The sequence below is a fragment of the Tenrec ecaudatus genome, chromosome 18 (genome assembly GCF_050624435.1).
Source record: "Tenrec ecaudatus isolate mTenEca1 chromosome 18, mTenEca1.hap1, whole genome shotgun sequence".
NCBI classification, from domain to species: domain Eukaryota; kingdom Metazoa; phylum Chordata; class Mammalia; order Afrosoricida; family Tenrecidae; genus Tenrec; species Tenrec ecaudatus.
The window spans coordinates 20,374,200-20,400,688 of NC_134547.1; the positions used below are offsets into that span (position 1 = coordinate 20,374,200).

The following is a 26,489-nucleotide window of genomic DNA, read 5'->3' on the forward strand; positions in this document are numbered from 1 at the left end:
CCATACCAGGTATCGCTTGGGTCTAGCTATATTGAAAAAGTGGGAAGGGCGCGGGAAAGGATGCCTGCATAGACTCTTCCTGGAAGACTTGAGGACAAAGACTTACTTTCCACTGTGCGCTCCTGTACTTGTAAACCTTTTAGCAAGCACTGCATTCTTGCCAACTGTCTTGAACAGAGCTGATCCAAACTCCAGCAGCAGCTGGCAGACGCAGCAGTAAGAAGTGGAAACCAGGTGCCACAGGCATCTCTCGTGACTCTGTGACAGGGGAGAAGACCTGCCTTCTCAAGTCGTTAGTAACAGAGAAGCAGACAGTGACCTTTGGGGGCTGCCAAGAAGGCTGGAGGGACTGAGGGTGAGTCACGGGGTATTGCTGAGTACCCACAGGACAGGACGACCAACCAAAATCTTGTTCAAATCTCAGCTGGGTGTTTTGTGTGCCTTTCGGCTAGTTGGCCTCTCTAGGCCCTCTCTCCTTTTTGTCAAATATAAGCAGTGTATTTAAGTCACAGGTTGTTGAACTAATGATGTGTCAGCTAATGTTGTTTGTGAACTTGGTTGGTCCACGGTTCTCAGTGGTCTGGCAGGGATTTGTTGTCATCCTCTGGCTTTCAGACTTGAGCCAGCAGCCTGTCACCAGACTCCACATTTTAGATTCGGCAGCTCCTGCAACCCCGGGAGAAAGCAGCCTGGCCTACTGATTTGGGGCCTGCCACCATGTAAGTCACAAGTCTCCAGCCCGGTGCTTTATTCAAGACCTTGGGACTGACTCACCAGCATCGACAATCACGTGAACCTTCTCCTTGAAACAATCGAACAAATGACGATAAAAATACGGTTACAAAATCACAGATGCCTTTATTAAACAAAACCACCAACGTGTGAGATTCGTCTTTATTGACATGTCCTCCATATAGGTCTACTTTTCTGAAGTTGGTGCCTCCATCGTTCTAAGCCCTCTCCACAGAATTCTATGTTCCTCCTCGCCAACGGACATGTCCACACAGGCCTGCCGGCATCCTCAAGGGACTCACATTGTGTTGATTTGGGGGATGAAAGTCTGAAGGGGTGTGACTGGAGCTGTGAGGGGCCTGGGGTGAGGTCCTCTGGCAGTGTCATCATAGGATGGCCCTTGCTGCCCTCAAAGAGCGGGCAGTTGTTTTTCATGATGAGGAAAAACAAGACACCCTGGTGCAACGTTCCTGCCCTTTGTCTCACCAAGGCCTTCTTCAATTGTCTTCAAAAAAGTCACCATCACCAGCAGGTCCCCTGGGAAGCCACTGTGTTACCGGCCCTTCCTCTCTGGATTGTATTGCTAAGTCCAAGACTGGTCTCTGATGCCCACGTGGGGTTTTATTAAAAATTTAATATTAAAAATAATTTGATATTACCCCAGACCTCAAAAGCACCCCCCACCCAGCACAAAAAAGTATCTTCCCCACCCCTTTGAAGGCACTGATGAGGCTAAGAGCGGTTATTACAGAAATAACTTGGACTGTCGCTACCCACGGACTGCAGACATGCGTCCACACATTGTATTGGGGTGAACCCATGCCAGTATGAGCTGGGGCTCCAGCCTTCCTTGAGCTACCTCAGTCAACATGTGATCCTCTTCAAAGCCCTGCTTAGGACTGAGGGGTACAGGATTATGCATGGGGGTTTGAACAGTGCCTGGCACTTAATACATTGTCTACGCTAGAAGAAAACTAACGTTTTCTGATAGCCTAGTGGTTATGAATTGGCCTCCACAACACAAGGTCAGCAGTTTGAAACCACCAGCCACTCTGGGACTTTCTATTCCTACAAAGAGCGACAGCCTTGGAAACTGCAGGGGCAGGTCTACCCTGTCCTACAGGGTCACCATGAGTCCACTTCGACTGGATGGCAGTGAGTTGACTTGTTAGAGGAGCCCAGGTGGTATAGAGGTTCTATGTTGGGCTGCTAACCACGAGGTCAGTAGCTCGAATCCACCAGCTGGTCCACAAGAGACAGAGGCGGCTCTTTATTCCCATGAGGAGTTACAGTCTGGGGAGCTGATATCAGGGGCTCAAGTGGGAAGAGAGTGCTTTGAAAATGACGATGGCGGCATATGTGCAAATGTGCTTGACCCACTGGAGGGATGTATGGATTGTGATAAGAGAGGTAAGAGCCCCCAATTAAAAAAAAAAAGTTAGTCTTAGAAACCCATGAAGAGTTAGTCTGGGGAGCTGATATCAGGGTCTCAAGTGGGAAGAGTGCTTTGAAAATGACAATGGCGGCATATGTGCAAATGTGCTTGACCCACTGTAGGGATGCATGGATTGTGATAAGAGATGTCAGAGCCCCCAATAAATTTAAAAAATAAGAAAAAGAGTTACAGTCTTAGAAACCCACAGAGGGGGTTCTTCCCAGGCTTGTAGGGTCACTCTGAGTTGAATTGACTCAGTGGCAGCTTTTGAGTTCTGTCTGTTGAGTAGGTTGGCTCGGCCCCCTCGGCGCCCTGTGAGTCAGTTAGTGGACGGCACCGAGGTCGTGAGTCGGGCCCACCTGTGTGCTACAGCTCTTCTGAAAGAAACCCCCTGTAATGTTTTAGCATGGTCTGCCAAGGCCAAGGCCTCCTTTCTTCATTTCCTCCTCTTGCAGTGTCCCCTGACCTCCCTCCCGGTTCCCTGATCTCGTTTCTCTCCGGCTGCATGTTCATATCTTCTCTCAGCATCAAGACGTTGGTTGATGGCCAATGCCCACCATGCGGGACGTTATGTTACCTTTACAAGGTGCCTCCTTTGGGCATATCTGCTAGTTCGCCTTGAACTTCAGCCCCAATCCCTGACCACACTGCCCACCGGGCATCCCTGGTGGACTGTCAGCGGCCCTTCTCTTGGCCTTCCGACTTCTACGAGCAGCAGTCCCTTCTCCAGAGTTACGCACTGTCCTCCACTCGGAAGCCCAGGTCTAGGAGGGGCAGGGATGACCTTGAAAAGCCCGAGCTAAGAACAGTGGCCCCACCGCTGTGGCTCGGGAAAGGGTGCATGAGCCCATTTGGGTCAAGAGACAAGTCTGTTTGTGAGACTTCTGGAAAACGCTTCCTTGCTTACACACACACACACACACAGACACACACACACACACACACAGTACCACTATCAGGAATGGGTGGGTTGCCATTTCTATTGGAATTTCTAACACTATCGATACTAAACGGAAGGCGAAGTACATCTGCACTTAAACTATCACCTCAATCATATTCTTCAAAAGCATCCCCTACATGGTCTTATGTTGTGTTCTTCTGTAGATAAGATTCATTTACCGTATAGACTCGAGTATAAGCCGACCCGAGTATCAGCCGAGGCACCAAATTTTACCACCACAACTGCATTAAAAATGTGCTGGAAAACTTGGCTTTTACACAAGTATAGACGTTGCCTTGCTCAGTTAGAGAGAGAGAGGGGAACATCTGGTTTTCCCCTTCTTCCTGAATTAGACCTTGAGGCTGGGGTGATGCTTGTGTTTGCTGCAGCCACCTTGGGGCCAGGAGAGCAGCTCCAGTGGCGGTCAGGCCTGCAGAGAGGGCGGCAGAGCCCAGAGGCAGGGGAGGCTGGAGCCACGCGATCCCCTCCAAAGTGCGGGTCGTATCCTTTCGGAAGCCCTCCTTAGTTTGCTGGTGATGTGTAAGCTCCCTCCTCTCCTGTTGCTGCAGCCAGCGTTCAGTCGGCCACAGGGGTTTTTTCTTATTTGCAACCAACTGATTTAAAATACCCAAAGACCGAGGTCTTCTCAGTGCCCTGGTGGCTGCAGGGGTTAAGCAGTCCGCTGCTAAGCCATCGGCAGATGACTCGAAGCCACCGGCTGCTCTGTAGGCTAAACCCTGACCTTTTGTTCTGGTTACAGTCCCGGTGACCTTGTTAGGCAGTTCTACACCATCCTCCAGGGTCACCAGGGTGTCAGGTCTCTCACCTGTCTTCAGCCTCAACCTCCCCAACCCTGGGGACCCTGTTCTGACCTCCCCAAGCCTGTAAGGCCCTTGGCCTCCTGAGCATCCCTCTACCTGCCCCCCCCCCTCCTCTTCCCAAACCCTGCCCAGTCACTTCTCGCCCTGGACACTGGTCCCAGGTTCCTTATGCAGCTGCCCTCCACCGAGAAGCTGCGGTGACCTTCCACAGCCCAGAGGACAACCATACCCCCATCCAATACTCTAAAATCCCATTCACTCCATAACCTCATTCAATACTCTATAATCTCATTCACTCCATAACCTCATTCAATACTCTATAATACCACTCAGTTCATACTCCATCCAATACTCTATAATCCCACTCAGTCCATACTCCATCCAATACTCTATAATCCCATTCACACCATAACCTCATTCAATACTCTATACGCCCACTCACTCCATACTCCCATTCTACACTCCAGTTCATTTCACATCCCTATTCTATACGCATCACTCATCCCAAACCCCACTCTATCCGCTCCCATTCACCCCAGACTCCAGTCATAGTAAACTTAGGCCCAGCTGCTGTCCGCCATGCATCCATGCCCAGGTCTTTGCCCGCCACATTCCTCGTGTGGGGAATGCCCTCCCTGTGTGTGCTTTCTAGCAAGCCACAGTCTGCTGACCAACAAGGACCAGCTCACATGCTCCAGCCCCTCTGATAACCTCCACGGGGCTTGGCTCGGAGAAAGAGCTCGCTAGCACTCCTTGGCCAGCTTAGAAGGGGGCAAACACCGGGCTGGGGGTGCTTCCTCACTCTGCCGGAGGCAGGAGCCCCTCTCGCCGACACCTGGGGCTCTCCATCTGCCGGAAGGAGATGCCACCATCATGTTGCTCGTATGTGAAGTACCCAGCACAGGGCCCGGCCCGAGACAGCATCACAGAACACCAGGCCAGGCTCAGTGACATCTTCTGAGGTAGCTACTCTTATCACCACCGGTCAAAGAGGCAAAGCGACGTGCCCAAGGGCACACAGCCAAGATGTAGCCGGAGAGGAGCTAGATCCAGGCAGGCTGGCTCCAGAGCCCAGGACAGGGCAGATGAGTGGTGCTCACGGAAGCGGGGGGCTGTGTCGGTGTTGTTGCTGGGAGCAGCCAGTCTCCCGTGCTGTTGGGATCTGGCTGAGATCCTCCCAGATGAGGAAGACTCCATTGGCCCAGGGCTGCCCCAGGACGCTCCAAGCAGGAAGCCAGCTCCCTGGAGTTAGATAGTTGTGCAAGGGGGGGTCAGGTCCACCTTCTGGCCATCTTTCTGCCACTCTCCAAACCGCTGTCCCTTCCTCTAGGAAGCCCTCGCTGATCCTTCAGGGGCAGGAGGCATTCTCTCCCGGGCTGCCTACATCCACTGTGTCCTCCTGCCCCCCACCCCAGACCCCTCAGCTCCACCTGCCCTCTGGCCCTCACCACCTGGCCTGCCACGGAGAGCCCAGAACAGCAGGGTCCCAGCCCATCTGTGGCCATGAGCGTATCCCTGGCATCATCCAGCAAGGGGCTTCTGAGAGTGAGTAGGTTCTTCCTGATTGACAGCTGAGGGCATTGAGGCTCAGAGAGGGGCAATGGCTTCCCTAGGGCCTCAAAGGAGGCCTGGCACCCCCTCCCCACCCAAGCCCCCCACCTCCCTTGCCTGGTCCAATCAGCATCCGGCTAGTGGTTGAGTGCCGGAGGTGGAGAGAGGGGCACACAGAGAGGGAGACTAGGAAAGGCCAGGAGCCCAGGGGGCCCCGTGTGTGAGGGGATAACCAGAGAAGGGGGAGAAGAGGACAGCTCCCCGCAGCCCGCATCCAACCTGGGCGGTCCACAAAGGCTAGAGATGCATGGACTGTCTTGTGTGGCCCCCTCCGATCCGGGGACCAGGCCAACACGGCTTCCACTCAGTCTCGGCACACCTGCGGGCTACCTGGAGATGGAGGCGTAGTCGGCATGGGTGCCGGCCGCCGTGAGCTGCTGGCGAGGCTCTGCTGAGTGGTCCAGGATCTGCTCCTGGTCATCCTCCTCGCTGGAGGGTTGTGCTGTGGGCATCAGGACGAGCTCCGTGAGGCCGTGGAGGTCGGACACGTGGCGGAAGGTCTGCAGGATCAGCACCATGGCAACCAGGCCCAGGAAGAGGTAGACTGCAGAGACGGCAGAGGGGGCATGGAGGGCAAGACCATGGCCTTGCAGGACCACCCAGGGGGTACCTGTGCCTGGTCGGTAACCACCTCCCTGGGCAGACCAGGACTCTCAAGGAGCCTCCAGGCCCAGGCTGGGACTCACCTGTGACCAGCACCTTGTAGAGGGCCCGGTAAGGCTGCCCGGGGCTCTCCCCGGGCACGTAGTCACCCAGGCCAATGGTGGACAGGGAGATGAAGCAGAAGTACAAGGCATCCAGGAAGCTCCATGACTCCTCCAGGTAGGCAAAGACCGCGGCGGGCACCAGGAAGAAGAAGACCAGCACAACCACCAGCAGGACCACCAGGTGCCAGCGGGCCGCCTGCCGAGGCTCCCAGCCCCTCCGCAGGCTCAGCCAGGCCAGCGGCTTGTGGGTCAGCAGCACCGACAGGCGCTGCACGGAGGCAGTCAGCAGCAGCATGGTGGCCGGCACACCCAGGAGCGCGAAGACAATGGCAAAGGCCTTGCCCGAGTCGGTCAGTGGCGTCGTGTAGCCGTAGCCTGTAGGAGCGAGGGAGATCCTTCTAGCTGCCCGGCACCTCCACTCAGGCGTCTGTGGAAGGCCAGGGCAAGTTCTTCTCCCTGGTCTCCCTGCTCCCACCTCGTCCCCAGCTGCCCTCCCACCGGCAGCCAGAGGGCCCCTGGGATCACCGGAGATGGGTCCCAGTCCTGCACCTCTGAAGAATTCTCTAGAAGCACAGGAGCTGAGCTTCTGGTGAGCCCCCTCTGATCATAGTGGAGGGATGTGAACAGCCCTGGGGAGGGAGGTAGTTTATTGTGCCAGCCTGGCCGATAAACACTTGTGGGATTAATTGAAGGGCGGAGAGATAAATGGCTCGGTGAGCCTCGTCTTTTTTGTCTCTCGCTCTTTGATCATTGGAACCAGTGTGCGGCTGCCTTGCTTGTTCTGTGCCTCAATCTGCAAGCTACGCTACCTGTGGGACACCTGACCCATGGACTATGTCGCTGTAATTTGAGATTCCTTCAAGACCTGCTTCACCACACAATTGGAATTTACATCTCTTGAGCTCGGGCCTAACTGTTGGTGACCTGCCTTGCTGTTTGCTGCCTGTGCTGGGGTAGCCTAGCTCTCTCTCTCTACAGAGGACTACCCGGAGGCTCTCAAGACTTGAAGGACTGCCAGTGTCTCACAACTCTCTCACTGAGCCATTTGTACTGCTTTATAACTTAACTGGTCATTTCTTATGTTATCTATCTGTCTATCTGTATAAATATATATATATTTATATATATCTATTTATATATATAAATAAAATTATTAGCAATCTGGTTTTGTCTCTCTAGAGAACCCTGTCTAACACACCTGGTACCAGGCAGGGAGCACTGTAAAGTCTGGTGGCAGTCGGAGCTGGGTCTCCCTTTTGACCCATTTTGAAGTTGTTTTCGTTTACAAGAAAAAGAGAGCAAAAAGCGAAGGGGACATCACGTGGATGAGGGCCCTGGAGAAAGCTCTCTGCCCGCGGGGCAGGGATGGGAACAGCCTGGCTCCCGCGCACAGTGCTGGGAGAGCGGATGGTCGCCGGTGCAGTTCGGTTCAAATCGAGTGCCGTGTCCTCTGGCCTCCCGGATGGTCCATTTCAAATCCGTCCCGGTTTCTCTGCTTTCCTTTCGAGTGAGGCTTTTACCTGCCTTCCCTTCATCATGGCCGCTAGTTTTTTTTCATTTTGGTTTTCTTAATGTTCTTCTCTTCATGAAATCTGGCATGGGCATGTTGGGGGGAAGATGGGAACTCATAACGAGGAATACCAGAAAGAAGAAAATCATCTAAAACCGTTCGTGGTGATGACTGTACAGCTCTGCTGGAAAGGACTGGAGTCCGGAATTGTATATGTAAATTCTATGCCAATAAATGATTAAAAATAAACCTCTCTAGTGGCTCCATCTTGGTCTGAAGAAAATATAAAGACCCCCTATGGTCCACAAGGCCCCCAAAGGTCTGACCCCATCCTCTCTAACCTCCTCCTGCTCGCTTCTCTCCCTCATGAGATCCAACGGGGCCCTGCACTCCCACCTCAGGGCCTTTGCACAGGCTCCTCTCCCCCAGGGACCTGCATGGCCTCCTCCCTCTCTGCTCAGGCGTTTGCTCAGGTGTCGGTCATCTCACGGAAGCCCCGTGTGGTGCACTGAGTGACCTGATACAACTCCTCTAGCCTGAGTCTTTGTAACACCCACCGGACGACTGAGCCGGGCGACGCAAATGCCAGTGTGTGGCCAGCCAAGGGCACGGCGCAGCTTGTTGACCATGTACATCTCTGGCTCCCATGGGGGGTGGACCATGCAAACAGGGAGGGTGGAACTCTCTGTTCTGCCACCCCCCTAGGTTTACAGTGAACACCCTCAGAAGCACAAAGGGGTGGGGGGAATCTCACGACCACCAAGAAAGAAGAACCAGGAGGGGCGCATGGCCTTCGGCTGCCAGATCTCTAGATGCCGAAGCCCCTTGATGCGGGAGAGAGAGAGCCGTGACACCACACACGGCGGACACTGCAGCAGCGGGAGCAGCAGGAGCAGGAGAGCGAGCAGAGGGCTTCCCAGAGTGTCTTTAAGCAGGAGGCTTGCTTTCAGAGCATAGTGCATCCGGGCATTTGTCTGAAGCTAAGGCCGAGTGCTTCCGGGCTGACAGGAATGCTCTTCAGGCCTTCACTAGCAGAGCTTAAAAGCTTTGTAACACTTGCCTGAGCAAAGCAGATGTCAAGGAGCTGTGTGGCTGAAAGGCCACCAGAGAAGGTATGCCTGCAGGCATGGCTGAGAAGAGATGGTCCTAACCCAAGCAGTGTATCCTAAGCATTTCTGATCCTGAATTGTACTCTGTTAATGTCTTCGAGAACCTCCTCAGTGGGGGATCTGTCTGGCCATTGCAAAGGAGGACCGATCCAGCAGAGTAGAGAGTGCCGTGGGAGGGAGGCTGAGCGTCAGAATGGGTAAGGGAGGCTGGAGGGCAGAGGTGTATCAGACCCCGGCCACACAGGAATTAACCTTGAGCTGATGTTGAGTTTAAGTCAGGGAAGGGCAGATGCTGCCTCCATGCCATTTACACACCTTCCTGAGGTGTGAACACCGTCTAGTTAACACCTTCCTAGAGTTAGTTCATTTACTCGAGTCCTGCTTCCCAAAGGGAGGAGCCCTGTGGTGTAGTGGTTACACGTTGGGCTGCAGTTAGTCTTGGAAGCCCATAGGCCTCTCCCCTGTGTGTGCTATAGGGCCCCTGTGCTATAGGGTCGCTATGAGTCGGCCTGGACTAGATGGCAGTGAGTTGTGTTTTTTAACAAGGTCTCAATGAGCCATAACCAACCTCACAGGCAAGGGTCCGGGTTGGTAATTTCCCAGATAAAGCCAACCAAAGTATCCGATAAGTGACCTGACCGGGGTGGCAAGGGAGCTGGTTTACAGTGACCATAAAATGGTTTGCCCAAGGGACAAAACCTAGCGCTGTGGCCACGCTCCCTGCCCAGGCAGGCCTTCCTTTGCGTCCATCTCCCTGTGAAAGGATCCTCTGTTTGTGCCCAGGACACATGGCCACGGGACACAGCTGCCCCCTCCCTTCACAGCCCCATGTGACTGTGGCCAATGTCCGGCCAATGAGGACTATGAGTGTGTCAGAACCAGGAGACTTCCAGAAGGTGCCTTTAGGGAAGCGGATCCCTCTTCTGCATGCAGGAGGGCTTGCGCTTCACAGCCACCTTAGACCCTGAGGTGCCCTTGTGCACATGAAGGAGCTGCAGGGACCTCACGGGAAGGGCCTGGGTCCTTGACCCAGTAGCACCAGTCCCTCCCATGAAGTCCCTGCAGGGTGAGGGTCTTCCCTTAGAATTTGAGAACCATCGAGAACACAGTAGCCTAGAGGAAACATCAGTTTTGCAAATGAAATGCAACTCTCATAAAAGCAGACCTGCAGAGTTATGAGAAGAAGGGGGAGGGGATGTGAGCCTCAACTTCCGACCCGGGAGAGCAAGGTTCAACTCAGTTCCTGCTATTTCACTTCTAGCCTGAGTCCAGCCAAGAATCTCCCTCGGAGCCTAGATCTCTTCCCTGCGAAATAAACTTTCTAAGTAATCCCCACTTCAAACGCTTGATGGTGCCCTGGTCATCTACTGAGTTGCTAACTGCAAGGTCAGCAGTTCAAAGCCACCAGCCATTCTGTGGAAGAAAGTCGGGGCTTCCTACTCCCACGGAGAGAGTGGCAGGCTCGGAAACTCACCCGGGCACTTCTACCCGGTCCTGAGGATCACTATGAGTCAGCATCGGTTGGACATTAGTGAGTTTGGTTTTTCAATGTTTGGTCAGAGGCAGGAGGAAGCAGCTGGCTTCGGCTGTGGGAGGCTGCTCCCAGGCAGGCCGACAGGGCCAACCCACCAGCTGGTCTGCACAGGAAAGAGGAGCCTGACCTGGTGAAGAGTTACGACCTTGGAAACCCAAAGGGCGTTCTACTGTCCTGTATGGTTGCTGTAAGAAGGACGGTAATGGGTGGCTCAATTGTTGGTTGGTCAGTTGGTTAGTAGTAATAATCTTTCCCCCCAAAAACCCCCAAACTCTTGAGTATGATGATGGCAACAAATGTACAAATGTGCCTGACACAATGGATGGATTGTGATAAGAATTGTATGAGCCCCCAATGAAATGATTTAAAAACACCCAACACTCACCGGCGTTGAGTTGGTTCTGACTCACAGCAACTCTGTACTAAAGACAGTTCGGTAGAACTGCTCTTGCGGGTTGCTGAGACTGTAACTCTCTGTGAGAATATAAAGCCTAATCTTTGGTCCATGGAGCAGCTGGTGGTTCTGAACTGCTTACCGTGTGCTTAGCAGCCCAGTGAGTAAGCCACTGTGCTTGAAACTCACTGCCATTGAGTCCATTCAGACTCATAATTACCCCATTGGACAGAGTAGAAGTCCCCCTGTGAGTTTCTAAGGCAGGCAGCCTCATTTTTCTCCTGCAGAGCAGCTGGTGGTTTTGAACTGCTGACCCTGCAGTTAGCAGCCCAACAAGTAACTGACTGCGCCGCCACCAGGGCTCCTTTAGCTCGTGCAATAGTGAAGTGCTCAACTTCTAGGCCAAAAGGCTGGTGGTTCAAACCCAACACAGAAAGTCACGGCCTTCAACACCCTGTGGGGCAGCTGAACTCCATCTGTGTGGCTTCCCCGGAAGTGGAAGTGGACGAGAAGCAAGAATGATTATCGGTTCCCGCAAAACGTGGCATCCAGCAAGGGCGGGGACAGAGGTGCGATCATCGGCAAGCTTGCTCCCTCCCCCACTCCCAGTTCCAGAAGGCCAGCCCGTTCAGCCCAGTAGCACATCTGCCTGGACTTCCTCCAGGCCCCGCTGCATGTCTTCCTCAGAAGAGAAAACCAGGGGCATTTGGGGAAGAGGTCGTTTGGGAGCACTTAATTAGTTTTTCTGTTTCTACTGGAACATTCAAAGCGCCCCCCTCCTCCACCCAGCTTTCCTCACAAAGCCAACAAAACAAAGAGCAAACTCACTGCTATTGAACGGATTCTGACTCAGTGGCCTTATAGCACAGGGCAGAAGTGCCCAGTGAGTCTCCGAGGCAGTAAATCTTTACGGGAGCACCAAGCCTTGTCTTTCTCTCCAGGAGCAGCTGGTGGTTTCGAACTGCTGACCTTAAGGTTAGCAGCCCAATGTGTAACCATGATGCCGCCGGGCCTCCGACAAGGATTGTGTAATTGACCTGACTGTGCTGCAAACACTGTCGCCACCATCCCTGAGGGCCCCACATGTACCAGCTCTTCACACACGACCCCTCACACCAAGCCTGAGAGGCCTGCGGTATGTGGGTTCAGAACACGGCGCTCGGGGGCGAGGACCCTGGCTCACAGCCCCACACCCTCTTAGCTGAGTGACCTCGGGCAGGTGGGTTGTCTAGTCTCTCTGAACCTCAGTTTCACCGTGATTTCCTGCCTGAGAATGCTATGTGCGGGGTCGCTGAGCTACAGAAAGCTCTTCGGTGATGAGTTCGAGGGAGCCCTGGTGCTGTCCTGGGTTACGCTCCGAGCTGCTCACCACAAGGTCAGTGCTTCAAATCCACCAGCCGCTCCTCGGGAGAAAGACGAGGCTGGCTGCTCCTATAAAGAGTTAAAGTCTCAGAAACGCACAGGGGCAGTCATACCTGGTCCTTTAAAGGCGCTGTGACTCAGAATCCACTCAAGGACAGTGAGTTTGGTTTGGCTTGGGAGATCAGTTCCAAAGTGGGCCATTCCCAGGGTTACAAAGAGCAGTATTGTTAACCCTCGTTTCCAGGAGGAAGAACATGCAGCCCTGCAGGTCAGCTGGGATCTAAACCTGGCCTGTAGCTGTCATGGGTTTGCGTTTTCTCCCTCCCCCCCCCCCAGGGACCAGGAGCAGGTGGGGGAGGTATTGATCCGACCCAGTAACTCCAGGCAGCAAAGAGTAAGTCCACCGCCCTGGAGTCCACCTTATAGAACAGCGTAGAACTGCTCCTTAGAAGCGGGGTCTCTTTGGGGGCACAGGCAGCCTCATCTTCCTCCCGTGGAGTGAGGGGCTGGTGGGATCACACCACCGACCTTTCCACAAGCAGCCAGTATTCCCTTATGGCCCAGGAAGAGGGACTAATTCCCACCCACTCAAGGATCGCTCCAACTTGTCACCGCGCCAACGAAGGTAAAAGCCATCCTCCACTGCTGCCCTGCAGGGCTCGGGAAGGGGTGGGTGGAGCTTGAAGTGAGCTAGTCCTGCCTCTGTGCCCTTGCAAATCCCACACACAAATGGAGCGTTTGAGGCCCGGGGAGGGGCTGAAAGAACCTCGTGACCACATGGGGACTTCCAGGTCAGTAGAGGGCTTGGGGGATTTGGGGTGTACAGGACGGGATCCCCTAGGGGGATTCCACTAGAGCAGAGATTCAACCCAACACACTGGCCTCAAGTTGATTCTGACTCATCCCGACCCTAGAGGTCATATCAGAACTGCCCCCCTGGGTTTCCCGAGACTGCAACTCTTTACAGGAGCCCACGGCCTCATCGTTCTCCCCTGGAGCAGCTGGTGGTTTCGAACCGCTGACCTTGCCCACTAGTCCTCCAGAGCTTCGCAGGGGCTCAAGAGAGTGGGTAATCTTCAATCAGGAGCTGGTGTCCAGGTTCAAAATGGATCAGGGTGTGGGGCTGGGGTCTTGGGTCCCAAGGAACGAGCAGACCCTGGTGGGGGTGGTCCTAGGTCATAGCTGGGGCTGGGAGAGGAGACTTTGGGCAGAGGTGGCTTCTGGACTCAGCGGTGCCTGCAGGGAGGTGACGGGGAAAGGTACAGCAAAGGGGTGATTAGAGGGGACGCCAAGTCAGAATTGTTCTGGCAAGCCCTGGCCATTGCGCCAAGGCACCAGGCGTGCCAGGGAGGCCAAGATCCCCACATCTGGCACCAAGTCCCAGTCCACATGCCCGCCGTGTGCCAGGCAGCGATCTCTTCCTCTTCCTTGCTCAGCTAAGAGGCCAGTAGCCCTTCTGGAGGGAGGGACACCTGTAAGTGGATTCAGCAAGGTACAGAAGCAGAAAAGGGGCAAGGGCCTTCGGGCTCAGTTCAGACTTCCAGCCTCCTCAGCGCTGAGGCAATAAATCTGCCTGTGAGACCCACCCGCATTCCTACTGGAGCAGTGCTAAAAATCCAAACGGAGACTTTGGGCCCAGGAACTTGTCCTTGAAGAAAGGAAAAGCAGGTCCTACGCAGGCTGGGACCGGAGTGGTGAGGAATCCCCCGGGGGGCCAGAGGAGAGCGGAGAGGCCCCACGTACCCAAGATCCTTCGGTTGGGAAGTCCCCAGTGGGCAGGGAATCGTGGGTAAAGGAGAAGAGGCTCAGAGTGCCCAGGTCCCAGGGTTGGCATCGTGCGTGGAGAAGAGGCACTGCCTCCACTCACTGATAATCTGAAGGGCATTGGGGTCCCTGGTATGGGGCTCACTCCGGTGGTTCTGGGAGTACTTGGGGGTTTGTGGGGTCAAAGAGGCCCCCTGAGGAGAGTCCCTGGCTTGGAAGGAATTCTGGAGGGGGTGGGGAGTTGCTGCCGGTCGTGCGGAGGCTGGGGGTTCTTGTGGTTGGAGAGCCATGGCCCTGCCTGGGGATACTGTGGCTTCTCCCTGGTGAATGTCTCCGTTCCCCAGCGCTGCCGTAACAGAAATGCCACGAATGAGTGGCACGAACACTAGAACTTTGTTTCCTCACGGCTCAGGAGGCTAGAGGTCTCCACGCAGGGCTCTCGCTCCCTCACAGGGCATGGCCAACGTCCGTGGCCATCTTCAGCTTTTTGGCTCCCTGGCAAGCTCCATGTGGTATGGCATCGATGCGGGGGAGGGGGGACTTCAAACAGCCCGTGGAAACGGAAGGAAAATGTAACAGACTATTCCCTCTCGTAATCTCCCATCTCAGCTAGCTGGCCTGCTTAATCTCTTACATCTCCGGCCCTTCTACTCCCGCCAAGAGCTAGTCTCGGAAGCCCCTGGGCCGGTTCTACCCCTGTCCTATCGGGTCACTATGCGCTGGAATGGAGTGAGTTGGGCTTGTTTGGTTTTATCGTGAGATTGAAGGAGCCCTCATGGCATAGTGGGTTACACACTGGGATGCTAGCCACAAGGTCAGCAGCTCAAAACCACCAGCTGAGCCCAGGGAGAAAGACTCGGCTTTCTGCTCCCAGCCTCAGAAACCCGCAAGGTCAGTTCTACTCTGCCCTACAGACTCACCAGGAGCCAGAACGAACCAAATGGCAGTGAGTTCCCTTTGTTTGCCGTCTGACGGATTTCAAACACACCCTACACTCCTCCTGGCTTATTAACAAAGAACGCTCTTCCACAAATGGAATTCTAAGCACCAGAAAGGGCTAGGATTTACAATGTATCCTTTGGGCAAAACAAGTCCATCCTTTACAGTGTAAGTCCCTGGATGCATCCACAGAGGGTCTCCGAATCGGAAGTCTGAATCCAATGGAATGAAAGGGGTCCTTGTTGGGAAGGAGATCTTATACATGGGTCCCTGGGGCGCAGCCGACCTCTGGAGTTAGGAGAGTACAGTGGGAAGAGGGGTGGGGTGGCCCTTGGTCTGGGGAAGGGCAGGGCAGCCTGGAGCCTCCAGAACTTTGTAGAGCAGGGGTTCTCAACCTTCCTCATGCCACGCCCCTTTCATACAGTTCCTCCTGTGGTGGTGACCCCCCAACCTGAAAATTATTTTCATTGCGACTTCATCACTGTCAAGTTGCTACTGTTATGAATCGGGCGAGAAAGGGTCGTTCGATACTCCCCCCCACCCCAGCCCCCAAGGGGTCGCGACCCACAGGTTGAGAATTGCCATTGTGGCGGGACCCAGGTAGCAGTAGGACTTGCCTGGGATGCCCTGGTGGGAGAGGGAAAGGGGGCGAGTTATGCCCGAGTCTGGAGATTGGGAGTTCTGGCTTGGGGTGCTGTGAGTTGGGCACCGCCTCTATCGCAGGGACTTTGGCTGGGGCCCCGGTATCCAGAGGTGTGTAGGGGTGAGCTTTCCCGAGGGGCGAGGAACTAGAAAGACTTATCAGGTGAGGCAAGCGGCTTTGTTGGAGGCCTGGCAGTGCTGAGACCCAGAGAAGGGAGCGGGACTTTTTAGAGCCTGATGTCTGGGTCCCAGGGTGGGGAGGTGATGAGCCCCGCGGGTCCCAGAGGCCCGCATCTGGGAGGAAACTAGTGGTTTCTGTAAAGCAGAAGGGCCGGGGTGCGGGCTCCGGGACGAAGGCGGTGCCCAGGAGTCCCCGATCCTCCCTGGGGGTGTGTGAAAGGACCCTAGGACCAGCGGGGCTGGGAGTGACCCCCGGGGCGAGGGACTTGCGGAGCGGGTCCCCGGGACGGGACGGAATGGGCGTGCTCACGTACCCACGGTAGTGACCAAGGTGCTGGTGAAGAAGAAGGCCGAGGCGAAGTCCCAGGTGACGTCCGAGGTGTTGGTGAACACCGTGCGCCCCAGCCGGCCGGCCGCCAGCACCCGCTCCACCAGGGCGTCCAGGGCGGGCGCGGCCACGCACGGGCTGCGCCGCAGCAGCTGAGCCCGCAGCGCCCGCAGCTCCTCGCGGAGCCGAGCCTCGTGCGGCGCCTCCAGCCGCGCCACCAGCAGCGCGCCCAGCCCCAGGTACGCGGCGAAGGCCAGCAGCGCGCCGGCCAGCAGCGCGCCCCGCCGCATGGCGCCCGCGGACCCGCCGCCCGCTGACGTGGCCCGCCGGCCGGCGCCCCAGCCGAGCTGCAGTTCCGGAAGAGCCGGGCCCCGGACGCCCAGAGGAGGAAGAGGAGCTCGACCGGGGAGGGGCGGGGGCGGGCACGCCCCGCCCCCGGGAAACTGAGGCACGCTCAGCGCCAGGTGCGTGCGGGCCCTGGAGGGCGGAGCCGGCCTCTGGGGTCCGGGAGTCCGACGGGCGGCCAGCAGTGGCAGCGTCCCCTCCCCCTCTTTCCCGCACATCCTCAAGAGCCACCGCGGAGGGCTCTGGACATCCCCTTTCCGCTCGCGAGCCCCGAAATCGCCCCCCACCCAACTTGGTGGGGCTACCAGGCGGCTGCGAATGCCCGGCGCTGCATCGGGGCGCAGGGCGACCAAGGCAAAGGCAGCCCGGAAGGCAGCCTCAGCTCCGTGCCCCGAGCCTGGAGAGAGGGCTCCATCTCCCCGAGGGGCGCCTAAGTCAACAGTGGGAAAACTGGGTGGCCCCTGTGTCCTCTGGGACAGGGTGGGGATCTTTGTGCCTGCCTCCCAGCTGGGTGATGCTGGGAACACAGCAATGACTAAGCCCTGGGCCCTGCCCTCTATAGGGCACCCAGCCTAATGGGAAGACAGGTCAACAAAGCGTGACCACACAGAGTGGTCAGGTATGTGAAGAAGGCCGCTCCAGCAGAGGAGTCAGGAGCAGGACAGACCCTAGGAATCCAGAAGAGACCCTGTCTAGATCCAGCTTCCAGAGGCCAAAAGGCCTTTCTGAGGAGGGGCTATCTGAGCTGAGACCTGAGGTCACATAGAATTGAAGCAGGGTCTCTCTTCCTGGCAGAATTACAGATTTACATCACGTTTTATGAGAGAGACCTGTCCTTGGAAAAGGACATCATGTTCGGCAAAGTAAGCACCAACTCACTGCCATTGAGGCTCTGTGGCTTCCAAGACGGTAACTCTGGACCAGTGTAGGAAACCTCACCTTTCTCTCAAGAAGCGGCTGGCTGCCTCTGACTGCCTCCTGGTTAGCAGCCCCACAGGAACCCCTGCACCACCAGGGCTCCTTCATGTAAAGCAGGTGAGCAAAAAAAGCGAACCTCTCCATGCAATGGATTCAAACGTTGGCTGTCGCCATAGACTCAAGCCTAGTGACCTTGAGGATGGGGTGGAACCCCGGGCTGTGTCTCCTGTTGTACCAGCATTTATGAGGAAGAAGCCCTATTGATACAGTGGGCTCAGCGTTGGACTATTATCCGAAAGGTCGGCTGCTCAAACCCACTAAACTGCTCCTGGGGAAAAAGCCAAGGCTGTTTCCATAATGAGCCGTGGAAACCCCGGGGAGCAGTTTTACTCTGTCCTGTAAGGTCTCTGTGAGTCGGAATTGAGTCAATGGTAGTGGTTTATTTATGGGTCTGTTGTCCCCCCCCTTTTTTTTAGCCACCCCACCCACACCACAAGGTATGTGTCACCGCATTCCCTGCCAGCTGCAACTCCTGGCTCCCTGGGACTTTCTGGGTGGCAGCCAGATCCTGGTCATATCCGGTTGGAGGAGGACTGGGGCTTGGGGCCCGGCAGAGACATTCCTCAGCTGTTTCTATTTATAAAACTGTGACAGTTCTTGGGGCACAGGCCAACTGGGGGCCCACAACCCACAGGAAGTGGTATCTGATAATGACTACACTAACAGAAGCTACCCATGATCAAGGCCTTACCCTACACCACACCCTGCAGCCACATGGGCTGGCATGGGAACTTCAGCCCTTGCTATAGTGTTCCCATTAGACAGATGAGAAAAATGGATGCTTAAAAATGGAATAGTCACACAACTCGTAAGGGGTCCAAGTGAATTGACAGTACAGAGCCCAAACCTTTGCTTTATTAAAACAGAACACATTTGGAGAGATGAGAGGCAGGGCTGAGGACGAGGAAAGCAGAGTGGCACAGATGCTCAATTCGAACCCAGGGAACAGAGGGCTGGGAGCCAGCCTCTCACCAAAAAAGAAGCCAACAAGGCAGCAGCTGAGCCAGGGCTCATGAGGGAGTGGCCAAGAGCATCCCTCGTGGTTCCCAATAAAGATAATGCTTTGGCGTCAAAGCCCCAAGTTCTTCCAGAGGAAGAACTTGCAGACACCCTTCCGGAGCACTATCTACGCAGAGAAGTCACTTCCACCAATTATCTTGTCCAAGAGAAGTGGCAGAGACTGAGATAAAGAAGGAGGGGGTCAGAAAAGAGACTGAGAGGGAGGGAGGGAGAGAAGGGGATTAAGGTGGAGAAAGATGGTGGGAAGGCGGTCAAGGAGAGGCAGAGGAAGTTTAATTTTCAGAGCCCGAGACCTGGTGGCTTAGTGGTTGGTTACCCGATGGGCTGGCAACTCCAAGGTCAGAAGTTCAAAACGTCCACCTGCTCAGCGGGAGAAAGACGGGACTTTCGAATCAAGTAAAGATTTCCCGCCTTGGAAACGCAAGAGGAAGAATTCTACCCTGTCCTGTGGGGTTACAGTGAGTCGGAATCATCTTGATGAGCTTGGCTTTCGGTGGCTGGTGCACCTGAGTGTGCTACGAGTTGCTGGGTTATAGAGTGTTTTTGTTGGCTTGACGTAGCTCGAGAACATGAATGAATTTGGGAAGTTGCCAGGAAATAGAATTGATGAAAGCCATTTGGGGCTCACCTCACCGAATATGTTGGTCGCCCTTTTCATTTCAAACATTCAGTTCCATATCTAAAGTCGGTTAACTATATAAACCTAAGAGCTCACACAATTGGGGAGCACCAGTGGCTCTACTCTTCCGGACCCCACGCTTTCAGGGGTCTGGAGAACCCGACCAACGCAAATGTCTATGGCGAACTCCATTTCCCATCTACCCCTTCGGCTCGACGCCTACATTTCCCATCATGCCTGACATCTCCCATTCCGAGGCGTCTTCCCCCCACAGTCCTCCCGCTCCTCCAGGCCCAACCCTCGCGTTACGTCAAGAGGCCCCACCCCAATCCCGCCTTCTTTTCACCGCCCGCGCCTCCAGCAGTGGGCGGGGCCTCCGGATGTCTTAGCGCCCATTGGATGTTTCGTCAGCCGAGGGGCGTGGTTACGGGAGCCGGGCGGACACGTTTGCTACCGCGGCGCAGGCGGCGGCCAACGATGCACCCGACAGGCCTGGCGGCGGCGGGGTCTTCGGGGACGGCCCGGCAGCGTAAGTGGCGTACGTGGCCGGAGCAAGAGATCGGGCGGTGGGAGTGTGGTGGGGCCGCGGCTGCCGTTGGCGGGGTCGCTGAGGTCCGAGGGTCACGAGGTCAGATGTGCCCGGCGCAGGGATGCCATGGCCGGCCAGGGGCGCCTTGGGGTGGGTTCTTAGGCCACTGCAGAAGGAAGTAGCTTGGGGCTAGATGTGGTGTGATGCGCAGAGCAGCCAAACTTTCATTCATTTGCAGTTAGCGACAGGCCCTCCCCTGCTCACCACCCTCCCGTGGCTCCCCGGTGGCCCCCAGCTGCCCTCCAAGCTCCCCAGGGCGGCCTTCACGCCCCGCAGTGCACAGACCAGGCGATGCTCACCCCTCGTTTAAGATGTGTTGGATTCTTAAGCCCCGTTTCTCGCCTCACTTCGTACCTTTCTGTAAGTTTCTCAGCTCGGTGAGACAGCGTGCATCTCTCTACTCCTTGGGCATAGTGTCTGTAAGGGAATCTGGGGGCCTCCTAGTAACTCGTAGTCCCGCTGGCCGTCCAGTTATGGGGCGTGCTGTTTCTTGGTAGGGCAGATGCTGAACTAGGACACAGGTGGAGCAGAGCGTTTGGGGTGTCACCAGGGGAGAGGGGACAATCTGGGATGTGATCCTGGGGCCCTTGTGAAGGTGCCCTGCACCCAGTCCCCCTTTCCACCTGTGCCCAGTGGGGCTGGCCCACGGCATTGCCCCCACAGCTCTGCCACCTACTTTTATGGAATTGTCAGGCAGACGGTGACAGCCCAGGTGGATGGAGCTGTGATGCGGGATCAGAGGCGAGTCGGCACCAGGATCCCAGAGGGCACAGGAGGACGGGCCAAGGGCAGGGGCAGATGAAGCCCAAGTTGCTGAGGGAGCCCCAAGTGGGGATGGCAGCTAAGTCTTCTGGGAGAGGATCTGTGTCATGCAGAATTACCCAGGAGCAGAGGGCTGGTGGTGAGGGGGAAGGACACTGGAGGGAGGTCTATCCTGGCTAGGCAAAGGAAAATACAGAGCCACGATTTTAGAAGTTGTGCTAAGTGCTCAGGAGACCAAAAAGCCAAGCCAAACTCACTGCCGTCGAAAAAGCCAAGCCAAACTCACTGCTGTCGAAAAAGCCAAGCCAAACTCACTGCCGTCGTGTGCACTCAGACTCAGAGTGACCCTCCACGACAAGGTGCAACTGTCTTGTGGGTTTCCCTGACTGTAACGCTTTTTTTTTTTTACTGTAACTTTATGAGAGTAGAGAGCCTCGTCTTTCACCCTCCCAGTGGCTGGTGGTTTCAAACTGCAGACCTTGCAGTTAGCAGCCCATTGTGCAACCGCTATGCTCCTACCAGTACTCCGGAAAAAAATGTGAAGACCCCCAAGCCCAGGCTAGCATGAGAGAGCAAGGTGGGGCTGGAACTTTGTCTTGCGGGCCGAGGAAGGCCCATCTGAGTGGGCACCATTTGCGCTGCCCTCTGGGTGCCACATTGCAGGCATGAATGAAGGGAATGTGCTCCGAGGCGGTGGCACGCCCTGTGTTCAAAGGCCGTGTGGGGCCAGGAGCTTGCAGCATGGGGGCCCAAGAGGAGGCCATTGTGGCCAGGGCGTAGTGAGCCCCAGGGGAGTTTGGAGGCGGGTGATTGGCAGGGCAGAGCCTGGTAGGTATTTGGATTTCATCCACTGTACCATGAGCATGGATCTTTGGAAGATCACTCAGCTGGTGTTTGGAAGAGGGATTGGTCGCTGGAGTTTAGGGACAGACAGGTGGCCAGGTAGGACTTTTTTTTTTTTAAGTCAGGTGCAAGATGGCACTGTGGCAGAGGGGAGGGCAACACTGTGTGATCCTCTGCGCCCACCATGACCGATGGATTTGGTGTCAGACCAAAGGGGAGCCAGGGGCTTGGGCACTGAGGAGAGGGTCCAGGGGCAGCCAGAGGCAGTGGGACCCAGGAGACACGTGGACGCTGGCGGTGTGGGTGAGGGTGAGGGTGCCCTAGGGGAAAGGCTAAAGGCCTGAGGGTGAAGAGCTGCCTGATTCAGTGCAGGAGCTGGGAAGAAAGAGCACGTGTGGGGGAAGGATCAGGAGGCTGTCAGCTCCTTGCAGGCAGACGTTTGTCCTGTTCTTCACCACCCCCACCCAGTAGAGCCCAGCCCGCACAGGGGCTTCCGTCGTGTTGCTGGGGCCCCTGTCGGAAGAGAAGCAAATCTAGGCAGAGTTGGGAAGCTGATGGGGACAGGGAGGTGGGCACTGGCAATCAAGGGCTGCTGGGGGGCTGAGTCCAGAGGAGGGGAGACATCTGCTGGATGGGGGGGCGCTTAGTGTTGAGAGGCTGGGTGAGAACTGAGGGGGAAGTGCCAAGGATGGAGGGTGGGGTGGGGTGGGGGTGGCACAGAATGAGTGAGTGTCTCATTCCGAGTTCCAAATTCACTGCCCGGAGCCCATTCCGGCTCGTAGGGACACTCCCCAGGCAGCCTGGGGGTCTGAGCCTGCAACTCTTTGCTGGAGGAGAAGCCTCACCGTTCTCCCGTGCAGCAGCTGCAGCTGGGGTCTCAAACTGCTAACCTCGTGGCTAGCAGCCCAATGGGTAATGCATAACCACTCTGCCACCAGGGCACCTGGGTGTCGCTGCGAGGCACAGGGAAGATTGGTGACTGGGTTCCCCCGAGAGTGGTCTCAGCCGCTCACAGCCACGAAAGCTCCTCGGGGCCCAGCCCTCCTTGGGCAGCGCAACGCTGTTGTCTGGGGTTGGAGGGCCTGAGAGGGAGGGAGGAGGAGGTGGGAGAACTGGAGAAATGGGGCGGGCCTGCATGCTTTCGGACTGAAGAGACCTGGATCTGTTTGGAGGAAGGATAATTGAGAGGAAAACCCCATATCCAAACCCAAACACACAGCCATCGATCATCCCAGCTCCGAGCAAGCCTCCGGGACAGGAGCACCGCCCCTGTTGGCGTCCCAGCTGTCTGCGTTCCACCCCGGGTTCGGGGCTATAGTTTTTAATTGCTAGGAGAGCCAAGTAAATTTCTCTCTCTTCCTCTCTCTCTCTCCAAGTAGAGGGTTGTAAGCCAAATGAATCTGGAAACTTCTAGATAGTGTTGTTGAAGTTGTGAATCTTTACAGGAGCAGCCTCATCGTTCTCCGCCTGAACCTCCTACCCTGCGGTTAGCAGCCCCAGGGCCCCCTGACCAAGCAGAACAACAGCACACAACCCCTTGGCGGTCAAGGCCTTTGTGGCCCAGAGCAAGCCTATAGGACACGGTGGAGCGGCTCCTGTGGGTGTCTGAGACTAGCTCCAGGGGAGTAGCAAACTGCCTCTCTCTCCTGCAGAGTGAGGAGTGGTGGGTAGTTTCGAACCTCTGGCAGTTGGCAGCCCAACGCATAACCACTCCCGAGAATCCACAAGGACTTGGCGCACATCTCTGAAAGCCGACTTTGCCACTTGCTGCCAGATGTCCTCGGGCCACGGCTCAGTCCCTCGGAGGAAGTTTCTCCATCTGTAACCCCAACTGTGATGGTAACATCCCAGTTCCCATGGGTTCACTGTGGGTCCCAATTGACCGGCCGGCAACGAGAGGAGCGCGTGGGGTGGAAGGATTCAGCTGTGAATTCCACACGCGATGGAAGTGGACGGATCGGGAGTGAAATTGATCAAAACGCCCAGTTCATGAGACAAGAGTTACCTTCTGTGGACTGGAGTGACTCAGGGAGGGGTCGCTGCAGGGGGAGGAGTTTGGCCAGGAAGGTGGGGGTGCCTGTGAACAAGACCCCCAGGCAGAGCTGAGGGAGCCGAGGGAGCATCAAAGGAGAGAGTGCTCCTGGCCGAGACCCTGGAGTGGGCGTGTGCTGGTATACCCGAGACCTGATGTATGTACAACTTTCAGTGCAGGGTCCTGACCACTGTATGGAGACCTGGTGGTGCAGTGGGTAAGCGTGGGGCTGCTCCCTGACCCAGAGGTTGGTGGATCAAACCCACCTGCCGCTGTGTGGGACAGAGAAGACCCGTCTGTTCCCATCACACTCCACAGTCACAGAGATCCTTAGCAGCTCTGTTCTGGCCCCCAGGATCGCTAAGCCTCGGGGCCAACTTGACGGCAACGGCCTAAACAAAATGTAAACCCCGACCCCAGGCTCACTGCCGTCGGTGGGCTCTGTCCATGCTCAGTAAAGCCACACCAGACTCCCTGCCAGGGAATCCGGACTGTGAATCAATGGAGCTGACAGCCTCTTTCTCCCACAGAGCAGCGAGTAGGTTTGAACGGCCAGCCTCGCAGTTAGCAGCCCAGTGCCAACCCATAGCACCACTAGGGCACTTCCCAGGGCCAGCCTTCAGCATGGTCAATGGCCTCTGATGGCAGAGCCCCGCCCCTGACGGTCCACCGGACGCCCCAGCCGGTACCGCTGGTGCAGAGCCCAGAGGCAGCCCTCAGCCCCTTTCTTTCTCTGCAGCTGCCAAGCGGAGGATCCCGGCGGGGTCCCAGCCAGGCATGGCTGACCCCCACCAGCTTTTTGACGACACGAGTTCGGCCCAGAGTCGGGCCTATGGGACCCCACGGGCCCCCAGTAGCCTGGGCTACCCAGCAGCCTCCGCTTCACCGCAGGCGGCCTTCTTGGCTGACCCTATGTCCAACATGGCCATGGCCTATGGGAGCAGCCTCGCGGCGCAGGGCAAGGAACTGGTGGATAAGAACGTGAGTGGGCCGTGGCCAGGGCGAGGGGGCAGCAGAGGTGGCAAGGGGCCCCGCGCTTAGCAGCCCTGGACCTCCCCCCAGATGGACCGCTTCTTCTCCGTCAGCAAGCTCAAGTACTACTTTGCAGTGGACACCATGTATGTGGGCAGGAAGCTGGGCCTCCTCGTCTTCCCCTACCTGCACCAGGTCAGCCCTGCCAGAGGGTGGAGGCTGGGCAGGGGCTTGGGTCAAGGAGGGTGGCTCTGCCCCTGGGGAGGAGACCAGCTCTGGGGGTCCTGCCTGCCCTCGCCTCTCCCCACAGGACTGGGAGGTACAGTACCAGCAGGACACTCCGGTGGCTCCTCGCTTTGACATCAACGCACCCGACCTCTACATTCCAGGTTCCTCTCTCCCCGAGTACCCTCCTGGGTGGGGAGGTCGGGCAGAGGTGTGAACGCCTGGTGGCTGCAGGGGGTCCTTCATTCTCGGACCGGTGTCTGTATGTCTGTCTGTCCCCACAGCTATGGCTTTCATCACCTACGTCTTAGTGGCTGGCCTTGCACTAGGGACCCAGGACAGGTAAGAGGCCTGGGGTCAGCAGGGTGGGGAACCCTCCCAGGACAGCCTGCTGGGTTTCCCTCTTTCCCATCACCTGCCCCATGCTGGTGCCCTGCCCACCCAGCCCTTCCTCTCCCCTTCACCCCTCCCAGATGGGGGTCACATGCCTCTCTGAGCTCCCATAGCCCAACTGGACTTCCCCCACGCTGTCCAGACCAGCCCCCTTCTGCAACCCTGCCCCCAGCCCTGCCTGCCTGTCAGGGTTTCGACCTCTGCCCATGCTTCCAAACCCAGTCTGAGCCCTATGCCTAGCTGGCTCCATCTCCACCCTGATCACCCCAGGACAGGCCAGCTTTGCTCTCTGAGAAAAGGGCTCAGACCACATTGGTCACTGCTGGGTCTCCAGCCCCACTAGGCCTGGGGCTCCAGGCTGGCCAAGGGAATGACGGGGCAGGGTGCCCCAGGTTCTCCCCAGACCTGCTGGGGCTTCAGGCGAGCTCGGCCCTGGCCTGGCTGACGCTGGAGGTACTGGTCATCCTGCTCAGCCTCTACCTGGTGACCATCAACACTGACCTCACCACCATCGACCTGGTGGCCTTCCTGGGCTACAAGTATGTCGGGTGAGTGTCCCCACCCTCCCTGCCTGCCGCAGCCCTTCCCACTTCTCCCCCTTCTTCCTCAAACCAACCTCCCAAACCCCTCAGGATGATTGGCGGGGTCCTCATGGGCCTGCTCTTTGGGAAGATTGGCTACTACCTGGTGCTGGGTTGGTGCTGCCTGTCCATCTTTGTGTTCATGGTGAGTCGGGGCAAGGGCACAGCCCCCTGGGCAGAGCGGCACCTCAGGAGGTAGCTGAACCAAGATTTCAGGTGGGGGGGTTGGGGGGTTGGATGGAATCTCATAGCTCAACATGGGGCCTGCCACAGAGGGTGCCCACCCACTCCAGGGATTTAGATGTCCCCACCCTCACCCCTCTCACCTGACATGGCAAGTGCCCCTGCCAGGCTCCCGAGGTGGGGATGGCTGCTCCTGGGCTGGAGGTCCACACTGCCAGGCCCCACTCTGGCCCTTAGCTTGGCCCCCGCCCAGGGCACAGCACTTCCCCTCTGCGGGCCTCTGCTTCCCCAGTGATGACCGCCCCACTCCCCACCCGGAAGGGGAGGATTCAGCGGGAGCTTGGTGCTTGCCTGCCAAGCAGAGTGCCCCCATGGGATGCGCAGCCGCAGCCCCATGCTCACTACCTGCCCCAGGTGGAGAGTAGAGTTGGTGAAGTTCAGCTCATTCAGATGTGCCCTTGCCTGGCACTGACTGTCACCGGGATAGCTCCTGACTAGGGGCGAGGGCAGGGCTGCTGGCACACGGCTGGCAGAGGTGGGACCCAGGCTGAGAAGGCTGCCTACCCCCAGCCCGTGACCCGCGTCCCACCCCCACCCCCACGCAGATCCGGACGCTGCGCCTGAAGATCCTGGCCGAGGCGGCGGCGGAAGGCGTCCCGGTGCGCGGCGCGCGGAACCAGCTGCGCATGTACCTGACCATGGCGGTGGCGGCGGCGCAGCCCCTGCTCATGTACTGGCTCACCTTCCACCTGGTGCGCTGAGGGCTCGCCGCCCGGAAGCCGCCGCCCCGCCCCGCCCCTGGCGGCCGCCGGGGGCACCGCGACTCATCTCCTGCCCTGCTCGCCCAAGTGCCCAGTCTCCGGCTGCACTGGCCTCCGCCCGCCCAGCCGCCCGCCAGCCGCGCGATGGAAACAATAAAGCCTGCTGGGCACTGGGCTG

The 26,489-nt window shown here is 57.0% G+C and overlaps 2 protein-coding genes across 6 annotated transcripts; one reads left to right on the plus strand and one right to left on the minus strand.

Moving 5' to 3' along the window:
• Positions 1-833: 833 nt before the first annotated feature.
• KCNK6 (potassium two pore domain channel subfamily K member 6) lies at positions 834-16,420 on the minus strand. 4 transcript variants are annotated; one of them, XR_012780888.1, is made up of 5 exons: positions 15,995-16,414; positions 6,226-6,621; positions 5,870-6,083; positions 4,342-5,170; positions 834-4,232 (listed from the first exon to the last, which is right to left on the minus strand). XR_012780888.1 is itself a non-coding variant. In XM_075537642.1 (4 exons), exons 1-4 carry the CDS (start codon positions 16,296-16,298, stop codon positions 4,972-4,974), a joined length of 1,113 nt encoding a protein of 370 aa, XP_075393757.1. In that variant the 5' UTR covers positions 16,299-16,414; the 3' UTR covers positions 834-4,971. The 4 variants fall into 4 exon arrangements, 3 of the variants coding, with proteins under 3 accessions (XP_075393757.1, XP_075393758.1, XP_075393759.1); XM_075537642.1 differs by having other exon boundaries at positions 834-5,170; XM_075537644.1 differs by lacking the exon at positions 834-4,232 and having other exon boundaries at positions 5,036-5,170; positions 5,859-6,083; positions 15,995-16,420.
• A 2,927-nt stretch (positions 16,421-19,347) lies between these two features.
• On the plus strand, positions 19,348-26,485 carry YIF1B (Yip1 interacting factor homolog B, membrane trafficking protein). 2 transcript variants are annotated; one of them, XM_075536807.1, is made up of 8 exons: positions 19,348-19,499; positions 23,936-24,177; positions 24,259-24,363; positions 24,479-24,557; positions 24,678-24,735; positions 25,179-25,334; positions 25,419-25,512; positions 26,156-26,485. In XM_075536807.1, exons 1-8 carry the CDS (start codon positions 19,370-19,372, stop codon positions 26,309-26,311), a joined length of 1,020 nt encoding a protein of 339 aa, XP_075392922.1. In that variant the 5' UTR covers positions 19,348-19,369; the 3' UTR covers positions 26,312-26,485. The 2 variants fall into 2 exon arrangements, with proteins under 2 accessions (XP_075392922.1, XP_075392921.1); XM_075536806.1 differs by having other exon boundaries at positions 19,362-19,508.
• Positions 26,486-26,489: the final 4 nt, after the last annotated feature.

Bases quoted from the DNA above. Each gene is read 5' to 3' on its own strand.
- KCNK6 (XM_075537642.1), bottom strand. From the start codon at position 16,298: ATGCGGCGGGGCGCGCTGCTGGCCGGCGCGCTGCTGGCCTTCGCCGCG. The intron at 6,622-15,994 runs GTACGTGAGCAC...TCGCTCCTACAG, and splicing joins CACCTTGGTCACTACCGTGG to GCTACGGCTACACGACGCCA. The intron at 5,171-5,869 runs GTAGCCCGCAGG...ATCTAACTCCAG, and splicing joins GACTACGCCTCCATCTCCAG to GGAGCTGGCTTCCTGCTTGG.
- YIF1B (XM_075536806.1), top strand. From the start codon at position 19,370: ATGTTTCGTCAGCCGAGGGGCGTGGTTACGGGAGCCGGGCGGACACGT. The intron at 24,364-24,478 runs GTCAGCCCTGCC...CTCTCCCCACAG, and splicing joins TCTTCCCCTACCTGCACCAG to GACTGGGAGGTACAGTACCA. The intron at 25,513-26,155 runs GTGAGTCGGGGC...ACCCCCACGCAG, and splicing joins TGTCCATCTTTGTGTTCATG to ATCCGGACGCTGCGCCTGAA.